Source organism: Girardinichthys multiradiatus, chromosome 1, assembly GCF_021462225.1.
Source record: "Girardinichthys multiradiatus isolate DD_20200921_A chromosome 1, DD_fGirMul_XY1, whole genome shotgun sequence".
Taxonomy (NCBI): domain Eukaryota; kingdom Metazoa; phylum Chordata; class Actinopteri; order Cyprinodontiformes; family Goodeidae; genus Girardinichthys; species Girardinichthys multiradiatus.
This window is the reverse complement of record NC_061794.1, coordinates 26,075,369-26,092,302: the sequence shown is the minus strand read 5'-3', so window position 1 is coordinate 26,092,302 and position 16,934 is coordinate 26,075,369. Positions and strand designations below refer to the sequence as shown.

The window sequence follows — 16,934 nt, the reverse complement described above, 5'->3', positions numbered from 1 at the left end:
GGGTGCTTTTTATGTATTTTTTGCCTGATTTTATTTAAATTTTTTTATCTTTTGTACAGCACTTTGGTCAGCTGTAATATTGTTTTTAAAGTGCTTTTTAAATAAAGTGGTATGGTATGGTATGGTACCCATGGAAATGCTGTGGAATATTGGTTTTCTAAATTATTACATATTGATAAACACTTATAAATGTGTTTAAATTAAAAAAGACCAACTGTAAGAATACGTGAACACGTTGATTTCTACGGCCCCGAGCCGAAGATGCCCTCGATGGTCACATGTTCCTCCGTCTGACCAATCAGAGCTCCAGGGAGCACTTCCGGTGATAGTATTTCCTGTCAGTGTTTGTAAACTGAGAAAAATTGGAACCACGACAAGAAATAATAATCTTAAACGCTATAAATCGAGAGGTAAGGGTCTTACTCAGCGGTGTTTTCCTTTCGACGCTCTCTAAACTTTGTATGATGTTTAGCCCGGCTGTTTCTGGCTGCTGTAGCCGATGAAGGGAGGCTTTGAGCCCGCCCTGCCAGCCTGCTTGCTGCCTGGCTGTTGTTGTCTGTGTCGGGGGGTGGGGGTCCTGGGTAGCTACACTAGAGTTGTTCCAAAACCTTTATTGTTGGAGAACTACAGGGTCACTGTGTTCCGTATCGCTGCGGTTCCAGTGGACTGAGAAAGATGCTTCTAAATAGTTTATAAATGTTTCTTTCCTGATGACGTGCCTTATTATTTTTTGCTAAACGGTGCTCGCTGAGTAATCGTGTTTTTATAACATTAGAAACACTATCCGCATCAATTACCAGATCAATTTAAATGTGAAACTTTATTGTTTGGGAGCTAGAATTTCACTGAATTCATAGATGACTCTTCAAAAAAACGATAAGCGGAGCCAATCCAATTCATTTTATGCTATTTGTTTAAACAGTGCTCAATATAGAGTGCCCTGCAAAATTTATTTGTAAACTTTTCACATTTTGTCACTTTTCAGTCACGCCTTACGGAAATTCAGTAGGATTTTAGATCATATGCATGTTCAAAATAATGCATACTGTTGACGACCAGGGAAATAATGCATAGCTTTCAAATTCTTAAATAGTAAATCTTACAAATGGGACGGGCATGCATTTAGCCCCATTTACTCTGACTTCCCAAATAAAATGATGCGTAACCACCTGTCTGTAAACGCCACTATAGGTTGAATGCCTCAGAGGCTTGTTAGAAAACTCAAGTAAACAAACAGCATAATAAAGACCAAATGAGTACATCAGACAGCTAAATATAGTGATCAAGTAGCTTAAAGCTAAGGATGCGCTGCAAAGGTCAGCAGCTCAGGTGGGGAAATCTTTTGTGCACTCCACAGATCTTACCATTATGAAAAATTTACTAGAAGAGGTCATTGGTTGAAAGCCTGAGGTAACTTTTTTTGCAGTATGCCTCAAGCCATGTGGGGGACACATTAAACACAGAAGAAGATGCAAAAGGTTCAACTTCCTGGCCTACTTTCAAAACACTGTGGTGGAAAACTAATGCTGCCCATCCACCTAAAAACGCCACCCCCACTGTGAAACATGGTAGTTACAGCATTATGCTGTGGCGGATGCACTTCTTCAGAAGTCACAGAGAAGAGGTTATAGGAAAAGGAATGGAGTTACATACCACCAATCCAATCCTAGAAGAAAAACTGTTACAGGTAGCAAACGAAGAAACCAAGGTGGAGGTTCTGCAGGACAATGACCCCCAACATACAACTGGAACTATAATGGAATGGTTTATATTAAAATATCTTTAATTGTTAGAATGACCCAGTCAAAGTTCAGACCTAAAAACTATTAGAATATTTGGCAACACTTAAAAAATACTGTTTACAGACAGCCTGACTTAACATGAGCTATTTTGCAAAGGAAATTTGGGAGCAAAAAAAAAAAAAGCAGTCTCCAGATATGCAAAGCTGGTGGAGACAAAGCACAAAAAATTCACAATTGCAATCACAGGTCAAGGTGGTTCACCTTGTCATATTTTCATTCATAAAAAATCTTCATGCTTTAAAATGTTGAGCTTCTTTATGTTGGTGTTTTGCATAAAATCTAAATAAAAAAACACTGCAGTTTGTGATTGTAAGGTGACAAAATGTGCAAACCTTCTAGGTGTGTTAACACCTTCGCAAGGCACTGTACGCTACACTATTGTCATATCAACAGAGGTAAAATTAACCTTTTAATTTTTGAACTTACAGAAAGAAAAATACAGTCTTACTCCCAAAGCATCAAAAACAAGAAAGTAAACGTAAGAAAGGAAGTAAATTAACAGGTAAATCAAAATGTAGTACAGGTCATATAAATATTACAAATCTTTTATAATTGTAGTGCTGTAGGAAAATACAGCAGCTGATGAGAGTAAGTGTTGGTGACATATGTTAAGGTCTTAACACTGTGACGTTTCTGTGTAAAATTGGAACTGAAGTGGTTTATGCTGAATTAGATTAACATGTTTTCATAAATCTTTTCTCATGAATATGTGATCTTTTTTGTTTTGTTTTTTTAATTGTTCTCTGTCCTTCGCCTTTCTAAGGACAGGACATATAAATTGTTTTTTTTTTTTTTTTTTTTTTTTTTTTACTACCACAAGGATTTCAACACCCATGTTGTTAATTTCTCTCCTGGCAGTTGTTCAAAAACTTTGAATTTTGCTACTTATTCCTGCAACATCTGTAAGTTCCCATAAACTGGTGTCAGACTGTTCTAACGCCTGATCTTCTGTGCACCAATATAATAATTAATAAGTCATTTTGGTTGGGCAGAAACCCTGGGAAATAAATAAGACTCATGATTTTCTGCAGTTGGGATTTATTTCGTGTTCAGCACACCACGAGGTGTTGGCAGCTGGGCACACATTGATCTGCAGACATTTCAGACTAAATTATTTGACCCAAGGTGTTTTATGCAGTAGTGGCTCACAAGAGATTAGAATAGAATTGAAATATCCTTTATTGTCCATCAGTGGAGAAATTCAGATGTAGCAGCAGCAAATAGAAGCATGCAGTTACTCATAAAGGCAAAAAATATAAAAAAAATAAAAAAATAAATATAGAATATACAGTAAGGGAGAAATTTACAACATAAGAAAGCAATACATTACAGTTATTAAAAATAGCATACTCTGATTAAGATAAATGTGCAACTGAATAGGATGATTTAAAAAAATTACAAAATATTCATGTATGTTTGTGGACAAAAAACAAAAACAGACTATTTACAACAAAACTGCAAGAAACAGCAGGGATGTAAACAATGTATTGAGTTTGTTGGGAGCGGTGATGGTTATAAAGTCTAACAGCCACTTATTAAACATATTTATTATCACAACTATGTCCATTAACTGTGTTCATTAACTGTGGATTGTTTTCATTGATCAAAAGGTAACTTATTTAGTTTTATGTCCTAGGTTACGTTGTAAAGGAGAAACATACTTAATGTTAAAGGTTAGAGGTGTTCTGTAAAGGTTATGGAGAAGATTAATTCATTTTTAATATGGAGTCTTTGCTGGATTACTGTACATCAGAAATGATTTAGTCCATAAAAGAAGCCTGCATATAAATGCATCGTGTGTGTTTGTGTAGATGCTCCATCCCCCAGGATCTCATTTACCTTTATTCAAACTACAACAGTTAGTTTAGTTGGAACGTGTTTAATATTGAGCGTATTCCATTAAAATGTAATACTGAGAGTAGATCGAGAGATTTAACGTATGTTTTTATAGCACACTTTCGTTCTTCAAGCACAATTTATGTTCTGCATGTTCTGCATGTTCTGCATTGCCACGCTTAGGACACATTTGATTGATAACAGAACAAATCTGATGCATTTTGTGTTTTATTTTCTTAATGTTTCTTTTGATTTCATTGTGTTGTTTTATTTCATCAATGCAAAATTCAGATGTGCACCAAACCTTTGTGGATGTTTTAGCCAATAAAAAGCACTCATGAAGGTTTGACCTACATACTTGGTTACATATCCATCCGTGTGGCTTTATTTTCAGGGTTTGGCCCCTGATGAATTGGGGGGGGACTGTGGTCTCTCCTGTCACCCCCTCATCCTGAGTGAAGCCCCCCCACCCTCTGTTCCCTCAAACACACACGCATTCAAACCACGGCGATGACACACCATTCCAACAATTCAGTTCGAGACCATATGAAATGGGTCAGTGGAAGTCTCTTCATCTCCAAAAATCACCATCACGATAACATTGTTCTGTCACTTTCCTATTCTAACCCCTACCTCAAACAACCCCTCTCCCTGACTCCAGGTCCTTCAACCTCGCTACCCCCACCCGCCCCTCTTTGTATGCTCTGATGTTTTGCTGTCTGTGTTGCCAGGCTGGGTTGCTGGGCTGCGAGGCAGTGTTGTCCAGCATGGCCCTGATGCAAGCCAACAATATCCCAGCCCAGAAGAAGATGATGTCATCCTCGGGTCATGGCCACAGGTCCAGTCCCGAGGGCCACCAGACACACTCGCAGCACAGCCTCAACCATCATGGGCACCAAGTTCACCATGGGCAAGGCCACCACAGCCACATGGGACACGCTTCAGATGGGAGTTGTCCACCGCTGGTGAGGGAGCTTCACATCGTGTTTGAAAGTTTTTCGCTGCTTCTTCTGATTATATTCATGTCAAAACCGGCTGATGACACGTTTTGTAGAGACAATAGAAATATCATTACTGATTAACAGGATTCTATAGTGTGGTCATTTCCACAAACAGTGTTGTGAAAAAGTTTTTCCCCTTTAAGGATTTCTTCTTTTTGTTATTGGTTTTTTTCAAGACATCAAAAAAAAATTTATTTATGACAGTGTTAACCTAAGTGATTAAAAATGTAGTATTTAAATGCTTATTACATTTTTAAAAAAGCTATCCAAACCATTCTGGCCCCGTGTTAAAAGTAATGACCCCCTATACCTAATACCTGGCTGTGCCACTCGTCAAGTGTTTGGTTGTATCTTCTAGTAAAGCTGAACCAAGGTTTCAATTGCTTTTCTCCCTTCAAAATGAAATCTTTATTTAAAAACTGCTTTTTGTATATACTCAGGTTGTTTTTGTCTGGTGTTAATATTTATTGTTTCAGAACACAGGAAGTCTTTTTTTTCAATCACTAGTCTCCACTTTTGGATCCAGTCAGCATAACCCTTAGTTGCCAAAACGTATCCCAAACCTATTCACTGTTTTCCTGACCCATAAAGTTTACATTTCTAATGTAGTAAAGGTTTTTTTCAGGAATGATGAAGACTGACTGTATGCGTTACTTGCTGCAGTCCGTTTCCACAGAGCAGCTACCTTAATTTGCAGTGCCATGTATCCCATCACTGCCATGTTTTCCCTTATTCAAAAGTTAATCCGGAAAGATGGGGAATATCACACGTCGAGGATTACTGATGGGAAGGACGTCCAGACAAACCAGAATTTGCAGCCCAAGAAGAAGCACAAAAAGTCGTCCCACAAAGTAAAGGAGAAAGTGGAGTTGTTTAGTCCACACATGGATATGGATGACGACAGTTCCTTAAGAGTTCAGAAGAACTTCATCTGCGATCACTGCTACGGTGCTTTCAGGAGCAGCTACCACCTCAAACGACATATTCTCACACATACAGGTGAGGATCTAAAAGAACTTTTTCTCTTTCGAATGTAAGGGGAAACAAAATCTAAAATTTGTGACATGAATGTGCTTCGACATTCATGTGTTTGACTTGCGTAAGTCCGAACGCAGCAAGTTCTTGGATGTTCTGATAAACTGTTCATGCCTGCGATTGTTTCCAGGGGAAAAGCCATATGCTTGTGATGCATGCGATATGCGGTTCATTCAGCGGTACCACCTGGACAGACACAAGAGAGTGCACAGCGGAGAGAAGCCGTACCAGTGTGATCGATGCCATCAGGTCCATCTATAATATTTTCTCTTGTAAACAGTGGATTTATAGCATGCTCCACATCTTTATACGAGTCAGAACCCTGCAGATGCTTTTTGCTTCTGCATTCTCTTGAAGCAGCAACTTTGTTTGCCTCTCTGCAGAACTTTTCACGGACTGACAGGTTGCTGAGACACCGGCGGCTGTGCACAGCTGGCGTGGGCAAAGAGGAAAACCAGTACTCCCAGGATGCATCTGCCCATCCAGCTTCCTGGAGTCCCCTCCACCCCTCCAACAGCCGCTTGACTGTTTAACATCAGCCTCCTAACACCAGCCTGGAGCTTCATCACGTCACTCACTGGAGTTTTTTCTCTAAAAGTAATCTTAGCTAGAGACAGCCAAACTGTAGTTTTCTCTCAACAACTCATGATATTTGAGTTTTGTTCGTCTCATACACGAGCAAAAGGAGATGGTCTGATTTGGACATACGGTTGTGGCAGTAAGTGAACTGAAAAAGACACCGCTAGGTACTCTGCAACGTTGCAACTTTTAGATCTTTTGACCGACAGTCAACCCCACACATGCTTGCCACTGTTCAAGGACATGTTACTGAAGGACACACCATGCAACATTTAAGTATATTTTAGTGCAAAATCATATATCAGTCATAAATGCACTACAGTTGATAAGAAAAAGCTTATAGCAGGTTTCTGATGTATCCCTCAGAGTAAATTATTCAAATCAGTTCATTTACACTTATCTAAAAGAGCGAAATCCAAGACAGTTTGTTATTTTAATGCAAACAGAAGATTTCCATTTTCACCCAAATAGCTCAAAAATAGAGCTGCACAATTTATCACGAATATATTGCGGCAGTGTCAGTGTCTGCAGTATTATTATCACAAATAATTTGGAATGCAATATAACTAAATCCAAGGTTATGTGAATGCATTCTTTGTATCCCAATCCAATATTCAACACAGTGGATGGATTCTCACTGCATTTGGTGCCCAAACCTGACTCCAGACTCTCCACTGTGGGTTCATTACTGGTTTTTCTTCCATCTGAACAGAATTTCCAAGAGACCTCCCACATACCAAGGCAATCTCTCATGTGCGTTTTCTCTGCGAGGTCTAAAACCAAGGCATTTACGTAGACCACCTCCCCTGATGCCCAGCAGCTCTTCCAAAACTACAAATCTACAAATGACATATTCACCAAAAACACAACAGTGGCACTAATTTCTCATAACATCCACTACTAGCCCAAACTCGCTTCTTAATTTGCTAATCCTCCATCTGTGACACTAAGAAAAAACAGCTGCACAACCCCAGCTGTGTAAAAGGATTTAATCTGAAAAACACTAACGTCTGATTAATCTTGTTATTAGTCCAGTTGGAGCGCCTATTGCCACACGTACAGATTGACTTTGTTTGTATGTCACACTGTCAGAGCAACTAGATGGCTCACAGGTGTTATTGGGAACCAGATGATTTGACGCCAGTGATTCCAGGCGGTCTGCAGTAACTGCACAGAGAATTTGTTACAAAATCTTGAGTTTCTCCAAAGTGCTTCCTTTAAGTAGCCCCCCACCTCCACCCAACCCCTCAATGTAAATCCATGAGGTTTACTGTCTCTGTTAGTAGACACTGCTGTCTTGTTTTTCCTGTTTGTTAACCAGAGGTTCCTGTGAGTTCCAGACTCTCGTCCTCAATAAAGGCATTTAGCTTAGTAAGATTGAACCTAGGAGGCATCAGTGTTGGAACAGGTGCCGGTCCTATGTAGTATTTCAGTATGGGTTATTTTCTCTGCTGGTTCCTGCTCATGGTCTTAGCGCAGATCAAATTAAATAGTTAAAGACATAAATTCATCCATATAATTTAAATTTTGACCTCTGCCTGACTGAATGTTACCTGATTACAGTGCCATTTCATTTTACGGCCCCTTTAACCTTAAGCGTCTTCAGTGAAGATGGAGAACTGCTTCAGACAGGACTGTAATCACTGGGCCGAAGATGTGGGTTTTAACAGTTATGTAGACTAAAATGTTGTAATAGTTAGGTAACTCTGTTGCCATTAGCAGTGAAGATTTGAGTTTAGGACACCTCACTTACTTTTTACAGCTTATGAAGGTAATATAAATATTTAAATTGTCTTAGGTGTAGATAATAGTGTTTGTTGGGCCTAAACTCCAAAAGTGAATTAGAGTTTTTAAAGGGGGGAAATCTGTAGTCCCATGATTTCCTGAAAGTAAAAGCAACCATCCGTAAAATATCAGTTACACAACCGTTAAGTTTTATTTTTTTTGCATGTATTTGTGTAATAAGCTTGTATAGATTTTTTTTTTTCTTTGGTTAAAATATTTTTTCTTGAATAAATACTTTCAGCATTTGCCATGTCAAACTTGAAAGGAAGTCAGTTTTGGCTCACAGTAAAGGTTTTTGTTTTGTTCTTGTCGTTTTTAAGCAGTAAAAGCTGTTCATGTACTCTGCAACAAAAGTATTCACGGATGTTAACTTTATGTCAATAAAGATTTCTTATTTTACTGTAAATCAGTTTTCTGAAAAGCCAGACTGATATTTAGAAACGTTTAAAATTAGCAAAGGTTATGTGATGTAGTTTTCTGCAAAATAAGTAATACTCTAGTTACGCCAGCAGATGGCATATGAGGACCTGTCTTTTTAGCCCAGTGATGAAGACGCGAAATCAGGAAGTTTTTTTGCTCTACTGCAAACAAATCAGAAATTATTGATTTGTTTTACAGTTACATCTCATTAAATTGGAATATCACCCAAAGTTAATGAATTTCAATAATTGAGTTGACGAAGGGAAACTGATTTTCACACAGATTAATTGCAAATTTTAAGCTTTTATTTCTGTTAGTCCTATTGGGGCTTACAGGTAATAACATCTCAAATTCAGTTCTTCAGAAAACAGAATATGCAATAAGACCATTCAAAAAATTTATTTTTTATTATTTGAATGTCAGCCTGTTGATGTACAGTTGATGCATTTAGCTTGTGGTCTGGGCTCCACTTGCGTGAATTGGTGCAGCATGGCATTGAGGTGCTCAGCCTGTGGCTCTGCTGAAGTGTTGAGGTAACCCAGGTGCAGCTTTTAGACTGTCTGCATTGTTGGCTCTGGTATCTCTCATCTTCCTCTTAATACTCAGATCTGGCCAGTTTGCTGTCCAGTCCAGCCCAGTAACACCATGGTCATTAAACCAGATCTTGCTACCTTTGGCGGTGTGGTCAGGTGTCAAGTCCTGCTGGAAAATTAAATCAGCATCTCCATAAGGTTTGTCAGCAGATGACACGGCTCCCCAAATCATCACTGAATGTGAAAACTTCCACTTTACCTCAAGCATCTTGGATACTGTGCCTCTCCACTCTTCCTCCAGACTCTTCACTTTCTAAGTGAAATTCAGAATAATAACATTTTTGAGATGCAGCTGTTGTTATATTAAAGACAAAGACAGAGAAAACCAGCTTAGATACCTATAAAAAACATAAAAAGTAGCCTAGCTTCAACATGGTTTGTAACTTTTTATATTGTCAAGGTCTTATGTACTGCAAACTAATTTTGTTACGTATACTATAGTACTTTGAAACAGATGGCTCTTGCAAAAACTTAATGCTGTGTAGTTTCCAGAGGTGTTCAAACACTGAGGTAGACATGCCCACTTTTAAGGGGATTTTGGAGTGAGACGGGTGGGGTCACAAATTTTTCATTAAGACCAATAGGAACCTTCCCAGTTAGGTGAGCTTCCTGATATCGATATGTGAACATGATACGTTAGATAGTAATTCTTTGTTGCATATTGAAATTGTAAATTGTAATCCTGTCATTCTATGTGCCATTTGCTCCTCAGTTTAGCAGTTTATACTTGAATGTTTTAACCATGTAAGTGTGGCAGTTTTCCCATGTAATATTTCAGAGTAGAACTTCAGTGTAAAGTATTCAGGAAATGGATGGATTCAGTTGGGATTTCAAGCGAACCGCTTTTCTGATATTGGTTTGTTGGTTGACAATTTTAACCCTTCTTCATGAAGGATGGGTCAACACTTAAAAACACTTCTAAACCAAGTAGACAACCTTCCCAGAAGAGTTGAAGCTGTTGTGGCTGCAGGGGTGGCCCAACGCCATATCAAAGTGTTTGTATTAAAACCAGGTAGTCAAACAGGCCGGCAAGATAATCAGTCTCCAGCAAATGTATCCTCTTGATCTACACAAACATGCTTTGAAGAGAAAAGCAATTCACCTCCTTTTAGCTGCTGCCATCCACTAAGAGAGTGATGGTCCCACTAACTAAACAAACTGCTATAAAAACTCATTTATCCGCTCAGCTGTGTTCATTCTGAGCAAGGAATACATTAAATAGACACGCTGTTGATTTTTAGTGATACAATGATTTTAATGTTTTCATATCTTGAGTAAATGAAGCTGCTGCTTTTAGCTATATTGTTTCAAGTGTGTGTGTGTTGTATGGGTCCTTGTTTAACCAGAAGTCAAAGGCAAATCTCCATTTCAAAAATGTAATAGACAATAATGTTATCTTGTCTTGTCTTAAAGTTTATGTGTGTTTAAATGCAAGCGACCCAGTACATTTTATTGGTCTCCAATAAGTAATACTAATTGGCAGTTGGTCCCTTAAAGTTATTTTGGTTTAATCTAGGGTAGTAATCCTAGTAGTCCTATTTTATAACTGTCAGCTGGTCCAAAAACCGATCAGAATCAAAATAATTTGAAATATGTTGCACTATAAAGTCTTTAGAAAATAATTGACTTATAAATGGAATATTAGCATTTTATGGCTAATTATTTCTGTGAATCTTAATTAAAAAAAATGTAACCATAAAGAGAAATAAACAGATACGCAATTTTGTGTGCTGATATGAAATGATGGTAGAAAGAAGCAAAATGGCAATGCCTGTGTACAAAGTTGGGCTTCAAGTCGCTGAAGGGGAAAACAGACTGAGGATTGGCAACCCTGACTAAAATCAAGAAAAGTGTTATTTTATATTTTGTGCTGAAGTTAAGTCAAATCCCTTCCAGTTCAGAGAAAGGTTTATATTTTTCCTAAAGTACTTTAGGTTAAACTCACATTCTTTGGCTAAGAAGGTGAAAAGTCCATAACCCTACAGGTATTTCTGCTGGTGACTGTACTGGCACATTTTAAGTGCAGATCATACCCTTTATCACCTTTCTCTTTCTTATTGACTTTTTCTTTAATTGCAGTAGATAGGTAAGATGAGATCAGCCTGAAGCCTGCTGGAAGTGCGTTCTCCCCCCATGGGAGACATCCCCTCCTTCCAGCACCTGATTTACGGGACCCACAGGCCCCCGGCACTTAACAACGGGCCTTCCTAAGTGAGGGAGACGAAAAGGAGATTTCAGAGGATGAGATAACACTCCATCTTCATGCACAAAGTGCTGAAATCATCTTGGTTTAAAATCATCTCGGACTGATCACGGAGTCAGTTGGGATGTGAAGTGTGGGAGTGCTGCCTTGTTCTCAGTGTGGCTCCCTTCATCATGGAGAAGGACTCCCCCTGAAGACTGATTAGGGGCCTTCTACATGCTTCCTTCTCCCATCAGAGGCATACAAAAAAATACATCCTCTAAACGGAAAACTCCCTGACAATCAGTAAATCTAAGCAGCCTGTGCACACCGTGGCTCCCATACTGCTGGTTCAGAGGTTTACAAAAATAAGCGCCAAGCGGCAAGAAAACGTTCTGTCTCCCAACAAATGTTTGGCTGTGCCCTGATCAAACACATTACAGGGCTCACTTCAAGTGATTGAAACCCTCCCAACAATAGCTCCTGCTATCTCCCTCTCCCCAAGGTGTGGGAGAGCCTTTTCATCTCAGGCTTTGATTAATAAAGGAATCGCTGGTTGGTAGAAGGCAACAATCTGTGCCCTGTGAGCATCCATCATGCCTGTGACAGCCTACCTCTCTGTGTTAATTAGCAGTGATATTTAAGCTGTCTGCAGTGTTGCATGGCCGTCAGCTGTGTTAGTGCCGCCGCCGCTCCCCATTAAAATTTCAATTCTTCTCTCCACATTATTCCCATTTCCTTCAACGTCTTTGCAGACATGTCCTTTAAAACTCACACAAACCCTAATGCACGTCTTGCAGAACTCTAAAACAAAAAACAGTCATGGTGATTAAAAATTAAGTAAATGTCTGTGAACATTGTTGCACAGAGTTTTTATGTATAAAAATCAACTTTGTCAGCAGGAATGTGAAAACGTTGATCTAATTCATCACGCCTTTGCTCAATAATTATTTGATATTACATGAAGGAATTTGCCATAAATCCAAAGTCCTCTTCAAACAAGGAGCAGAGTGAATTGGAATAAATTACTTATTAATGATTACCAAATACTGTGATGTTCTCTTATACTTAGGGCTATTATTCAGAAATAAATTATGTATGTAGCCAAATCCCAGTCTGTGTTATACCCAAGGGGTATTGCATCAAAATTAAAATTTTAGAGATGCAAAACTAAAGAATAGCTGGGTGAAATGAAACATGTCTTGGCCGAAGGCAGATGTTTGGCATTCTACTGAAAACAGACAAAATGGCAGTGTCCATTATAGGGAGTTATCACAGCTGGTGGGATTACATTTAGTAAACATTTTTGGAGATATATCAGGGGGGTGTCCGCCTCACAAAATGTCTCAGATGAGAACAACCTGTCATTTCATTTCTCAAATTGTCCCATATTCAAATCTGTGCCACTACCTTTGTAATTACTGTAACTCAACAAGATTAATTAGTATCTGCATATCACTCCCAGGACTCAAAGCATGGCACTGAGGAGAAGATGAGCGAAAGTCATCACCCATCTGACGGTCGACTTGGGAAAATGTTTAATCTGGCCTACTTGCATTTAGATATGCTAAAATCATGAATATTCATACATGAAAATCAAATTCCAGTGAAGTCAGAACATATAAACACAATTTATTAGACTACACTGAATAAAGAAGAAAGGCACCTCATGAGCCTGATGTCTTATCATATTCAGTCGAGATATTAAGGTTCTTGTTGCTGAGGCAAATTTTATCTAATATATTTTACAATCAGCTGACAAGGGTGGACACTCCAGTGCTTCTCCAACTTTAAAAGAAATCTTTCCAACAAAGGCAAGTTTCACCTTGAAACACCATTGTGTTATTTTACAGCATTCAGGTTTGTTGTTCCTCTAAGAAGCACCAAGCTACCAACAAGACTTTAACACTTTTGTCATCTGATCTAGCATCTGTGAAGTGGACAACACATCAACATTTGTGTTTCATGCCTTACATTACAATAAATTATAGAATATTTTTGAAGTGAGGATGTGTGGTGTAGTTATGAATAGCCAATATCTTACCTTTAGTTTGGAGACTCCGGGACAAATTTCAATGGAATTTCAAATTTAGGGCTGTGGGTTAGTAGGAATAATAGACGATTTCCAGATGGATGAGCTTGATTCCAGCTTTTCTCTGGCCAAATGTGGAAGGATCCTTGTGCAAGAAATGAAACCCTAATGGCCCAAAACTGTGTATTAATGTTTGAATGTGAGAAGATCTGTGAGTGTATGAATGTGGTTTGTAGTGTAAAAACTATTTGAGTTGTTGGTATGTCTAACAAAACAATATATAAATTCAGTTCAGTTCAGTCCATGTTAACCACAACTCAGAGCAGGGATCCCTTATGAGCAAATTCCCATTGTATAAATCAACTAAAACTAATCTAGTTACACCCAGAACTGTATAATCTTGAAATCAGTTAAATAGAATATATTTTGGCAACATGAAGTAGGCTAAATGATTTTAAAAAGACAGCACATCATGTCCTGATCTAAAGAGAGCCATAATACACAAATACACAAAATATGGATCAGTAGAGAGCCTTCACAGGAGTTGCTGGCCAGCCAAAATTACTCCATGAGTGCTTCAACACTGATCCAGGAGGTCACAAAAGAAACTAGAACATCTAAAGCACGACCTCAATCAATGTCAGTGTTCATTATTCAACAACCGGAAAACCTGGTCAAACAAAGGTTTCCATGGGAGAGTTCCAAGGCGAAAACCACTGCTGACCAAAACAAAGACAAAGGCTGTCTCACAGTTTCCAGAAATCATCTTGGTGATCCGCAAGACTTTTTGGAAAATATTCTATTGACTGATGGGACAAAAGTGGACCTTTTTGGAAGCCGTGTGTCCCATTACATCTGGCGTACAATTAACACAGCATGTCAGACAAAGCATATTGTACCTACCGTCAAATATGGTGGTAGTAGTATGATGATTATGAGCTTCTTTGCATCCACACCAGCAGCAAGACCTCTTAATGGCCAAAATAAAAAATAAAGTTTTGGAGTGGCCTAGTTAAATTATTTCATCCTTATATATACTAGGGTTGTGTTGGTCTCATAATAAAATTTGTTGGATGATCTACAACAGACAAAAGTGACTAAAAAGCCAAAACAGCCAAACATTTCCACAGCACTGTGGGGTTTACAGTTTTTTGTAGAATTAGCAAGCTTTTTAGGAAAATATATGACAAATATGTGTTTAAAACCTTTGTTGTCAAGTGGAAATACCTGGCATTTTACAAGTATGTTGTCAACAAAAAAGTAGAGAACAAGATATAATTTCCAACGTGTGCTGGATGATTGGCCGGGGGAGAAATGCAGACTTGACGCTGATTGGTGGAGCAGAGGAGTAATTAGACGAAGCTAGAGGTGATGGTGAATCTTCAATGTTGAATTTTTGTTTGAACTCCATATTTCAAATTCCTAAAGGAAGTTGAACACAACATTGGTCCTTAAAGAGTTGTTCCTTCTGCCTGTCCTACAGTTTTTTCTTTGTATACTCTGGCTAAATATATTTTATCTTCCTAGAAAATTGCTTTCCTAATTCCTCTTTATACTCTCTCATATTAGACCGGCAAAAGGGTGTGTGCATGAGTTACCAGTGGTTTTTAAATAGCTGTCTGTTCTTGTATGAGCCTTGCTCTGAATAGCAGAAAGCTGAACTCCCATTCCTTGATTTTAACCCTCAACAAGTAAAGACGAAGTATATTCAAACAAATGTTAGTAAATGCAATGATTTTGGACCTACCTGAATGTATTTGTGCAGATTTAATGAAAAGTAAGCTTAAGTGTTCATTTTCAGCACACTTTTTTACAGGCAAAGCCAACTTCAGTATTGCCAGCATATGCAACTGATGTAGATAAGTATGGTCTATATTGTTTACCCAGGCAAGAAAAAAAAACAGTTTTTCTAGCACAGATGCTTTTTACAGTTTGAAATTTACCATTTGAAATATTTCTCACAATTCACTTGATGAATTGGCTAAAAACATCTGTCAGATCTATATGTTCCTGGGATTTATTATCACTGTTAGTTCAGTAATCCCTGGAAGTGTCCAATTACTTTACATTGAGATGTTTCTGGCTTTGAGTGGGGTGCCTCAACATCTATTTAATCAATTTCCATGACATTTGGTACAGGTGTAAATGTCACAAGATAATTTACATCGTCTTTGATTATCCTATTGCATTGTATAAGTTGCTTTCATAGCTACTCTCGCTACGACTACCCAGGACATGATAAGAGAAAAACAGCTATTTTTTTAAGGTCATCCCAATTATCCTCACTGTATGAGAACCGCACATGAGCTCAGGACAATTCTGACTGTCCTGGGAAAGGCATCCTACTCCAGAAGGCTGTAACTTTTACATTCTGCACATCAGAGATATGCTCTACTAAATGAGCAAAGTCATATACCCCTTTCTTTAATATGAGATATTTTAAAAAGTACCTTTCAGATTAATCTTTTTTTTTTTCAAAAATTAAAAAATTTGAAGAGAAAAGAAGTCCAGATATTTTTGTTTGTCTGGTAGGTCAGGTTGATTAATTAAAGGTTTGAAAGTAGCATGATTCTGCATGTAAGGCCCCACAGTAATGGTAAATTCTATACAGGCATGTTTGTCACAGCCTCTTCTAAAGTACCGCCAAACGATCCATCACCCCTTAAAGTTCAAAGAGATCACGTCTCTTTAAGATGTACAACCTGTTTTCTCTCTCCTGCATGGCTCGATGTCAGAGGGGGCAAACTGTGTAACGTCCGACTTATCAAGTTCTTTCGTGAAATTGTGCAATCCCACTTGACAAGGCAAGTCCAGGGCTTTCCTCAGTCTCTTTAGTTTTCAACAATTTTCCACTTGAGCACACAACTTTAGCAGGGGGATATGGTGCATGAATTTGTTCAGGGTTGATAGGCAAGGCAGGACACCCATGCTATTTCCCCTTAAGAGATTTCCCTGGGTCAAGGCCGTTACAGGGCCACATTCTGGATCATCTTGATTTTGTCTGTCAGGCTGATGGAGAGATAGGCTGCAGATGGATGATGGTGGTGTATGAACAGATATAACAGGCAGATAGAACGTGACTGCGGCAGTGCACAGCCGCAGATCTATTTTGAGATAAAGTGATTTACTTAGTTGTTTAGGATCTTTTGACCCACAAGTAAACAAAAGAAATGTGTCGGTCTTAACCCTTTCATGAATAATACTGAGAGTAGCCAGCTATTCAAGTTATCTACTCCTTTTTTTATACATGTCTGGATGTTGGTGGTATACTTGCAAACATGCAGCTTCATTGTAAACGGATGTTTTACTCCATACATGGCAACCTATTGGTCAACCAGTGTGCACAAAACGTTTTCAAACCAGCAATTATTGGCTAAAAAGTATTTTTTACATACATAACAACTAAAAACTAATATATTTGTTAAAAATACCGAAATAAGAAACTAATGCTGGGAGGAAATAGCAATAAATTGTACACTAGAATGAACATCATGCATCTCTGGTTACATTACATACTATGTTGTTCTTAAAAAATGTTTCACCAGCAGTAATCATTTTGCATCTATCCATTTTCTATATCCCCTTAATCCCTACTGGGTCAAGGAGATACTGATGCCTATGTCCAGCAGTAAAAAGGTGAGGGGTGAGGTACATCCTGGACAAGTCACC

General features: G+C 38.4%; 1 protein-coding gene across 2 annotated transcripts; it reads left to right on the top strand.

Moving 5' to 3' along the window:
- Window positions 1-275: 275 nt before the first annotated feature.
- On the top strand, window positions 276-8,437 carry znf740b (zinc finger protein 740b). 2 transcript variants are annotated; one of them, XM_047367220.1, is made up of 6 exons: window positions 276-410; window positions 4,033-4,193; window positions 4,370-4,603; window positions 5,380-5,638; window positions 5,805-5,923; window positions 6,058-8,437. In XM_047367220.1, exons 2-6 carry the CDS (start codon window positions 4,149-4,151, stop codon window positions 6,205-6,207), a joined length of 807 nt encoding a protein of 268 aa, XP_047223176.1. In that variant the 5' UTR covers window positions 276-410; window positions 4,033-4,148; the 3' UTR covers window positions 6,208-8,437. The 2 variants fall into 2 exon arrangements, with proteins under 2 accessions (XP_047223176.1, XP_047223183.1); XM_047367227.1 differs by lacking the exon at window positions 4,033-4,193 and having other exon boundaries at window positions 295-410.
- Window positions 8,438-16,934: the final 8,497 nt, after the last annotated feature.

What these genes read in the sequence shown, in the direction of transcription:
- znf740b (XM_047367220.1), top strand. Translation starts at nt 4,149, where the DNA reads ATGACACACCATTCCAACAATTCAGTTCGAGACCATATGAAATGG. An exon ending in TTCGAGACCATATGAAATGG is followed by an intron (nt 4,194 to 4,369) that starts GTCAGTGGAAGT and finishes CTGTGTTGCCAG; the next exon opens with GCTGGGTTGCTGGGCTGCGA. An exon ending in ACATATTCTCACACATACAG is followed by an intron (nt 5,639 to 5,804) that starts GTGAGGATCTAA and finishes GATTGTTTCCAG; the next exon opens with GGGAAAAGCCATATGCTTGT.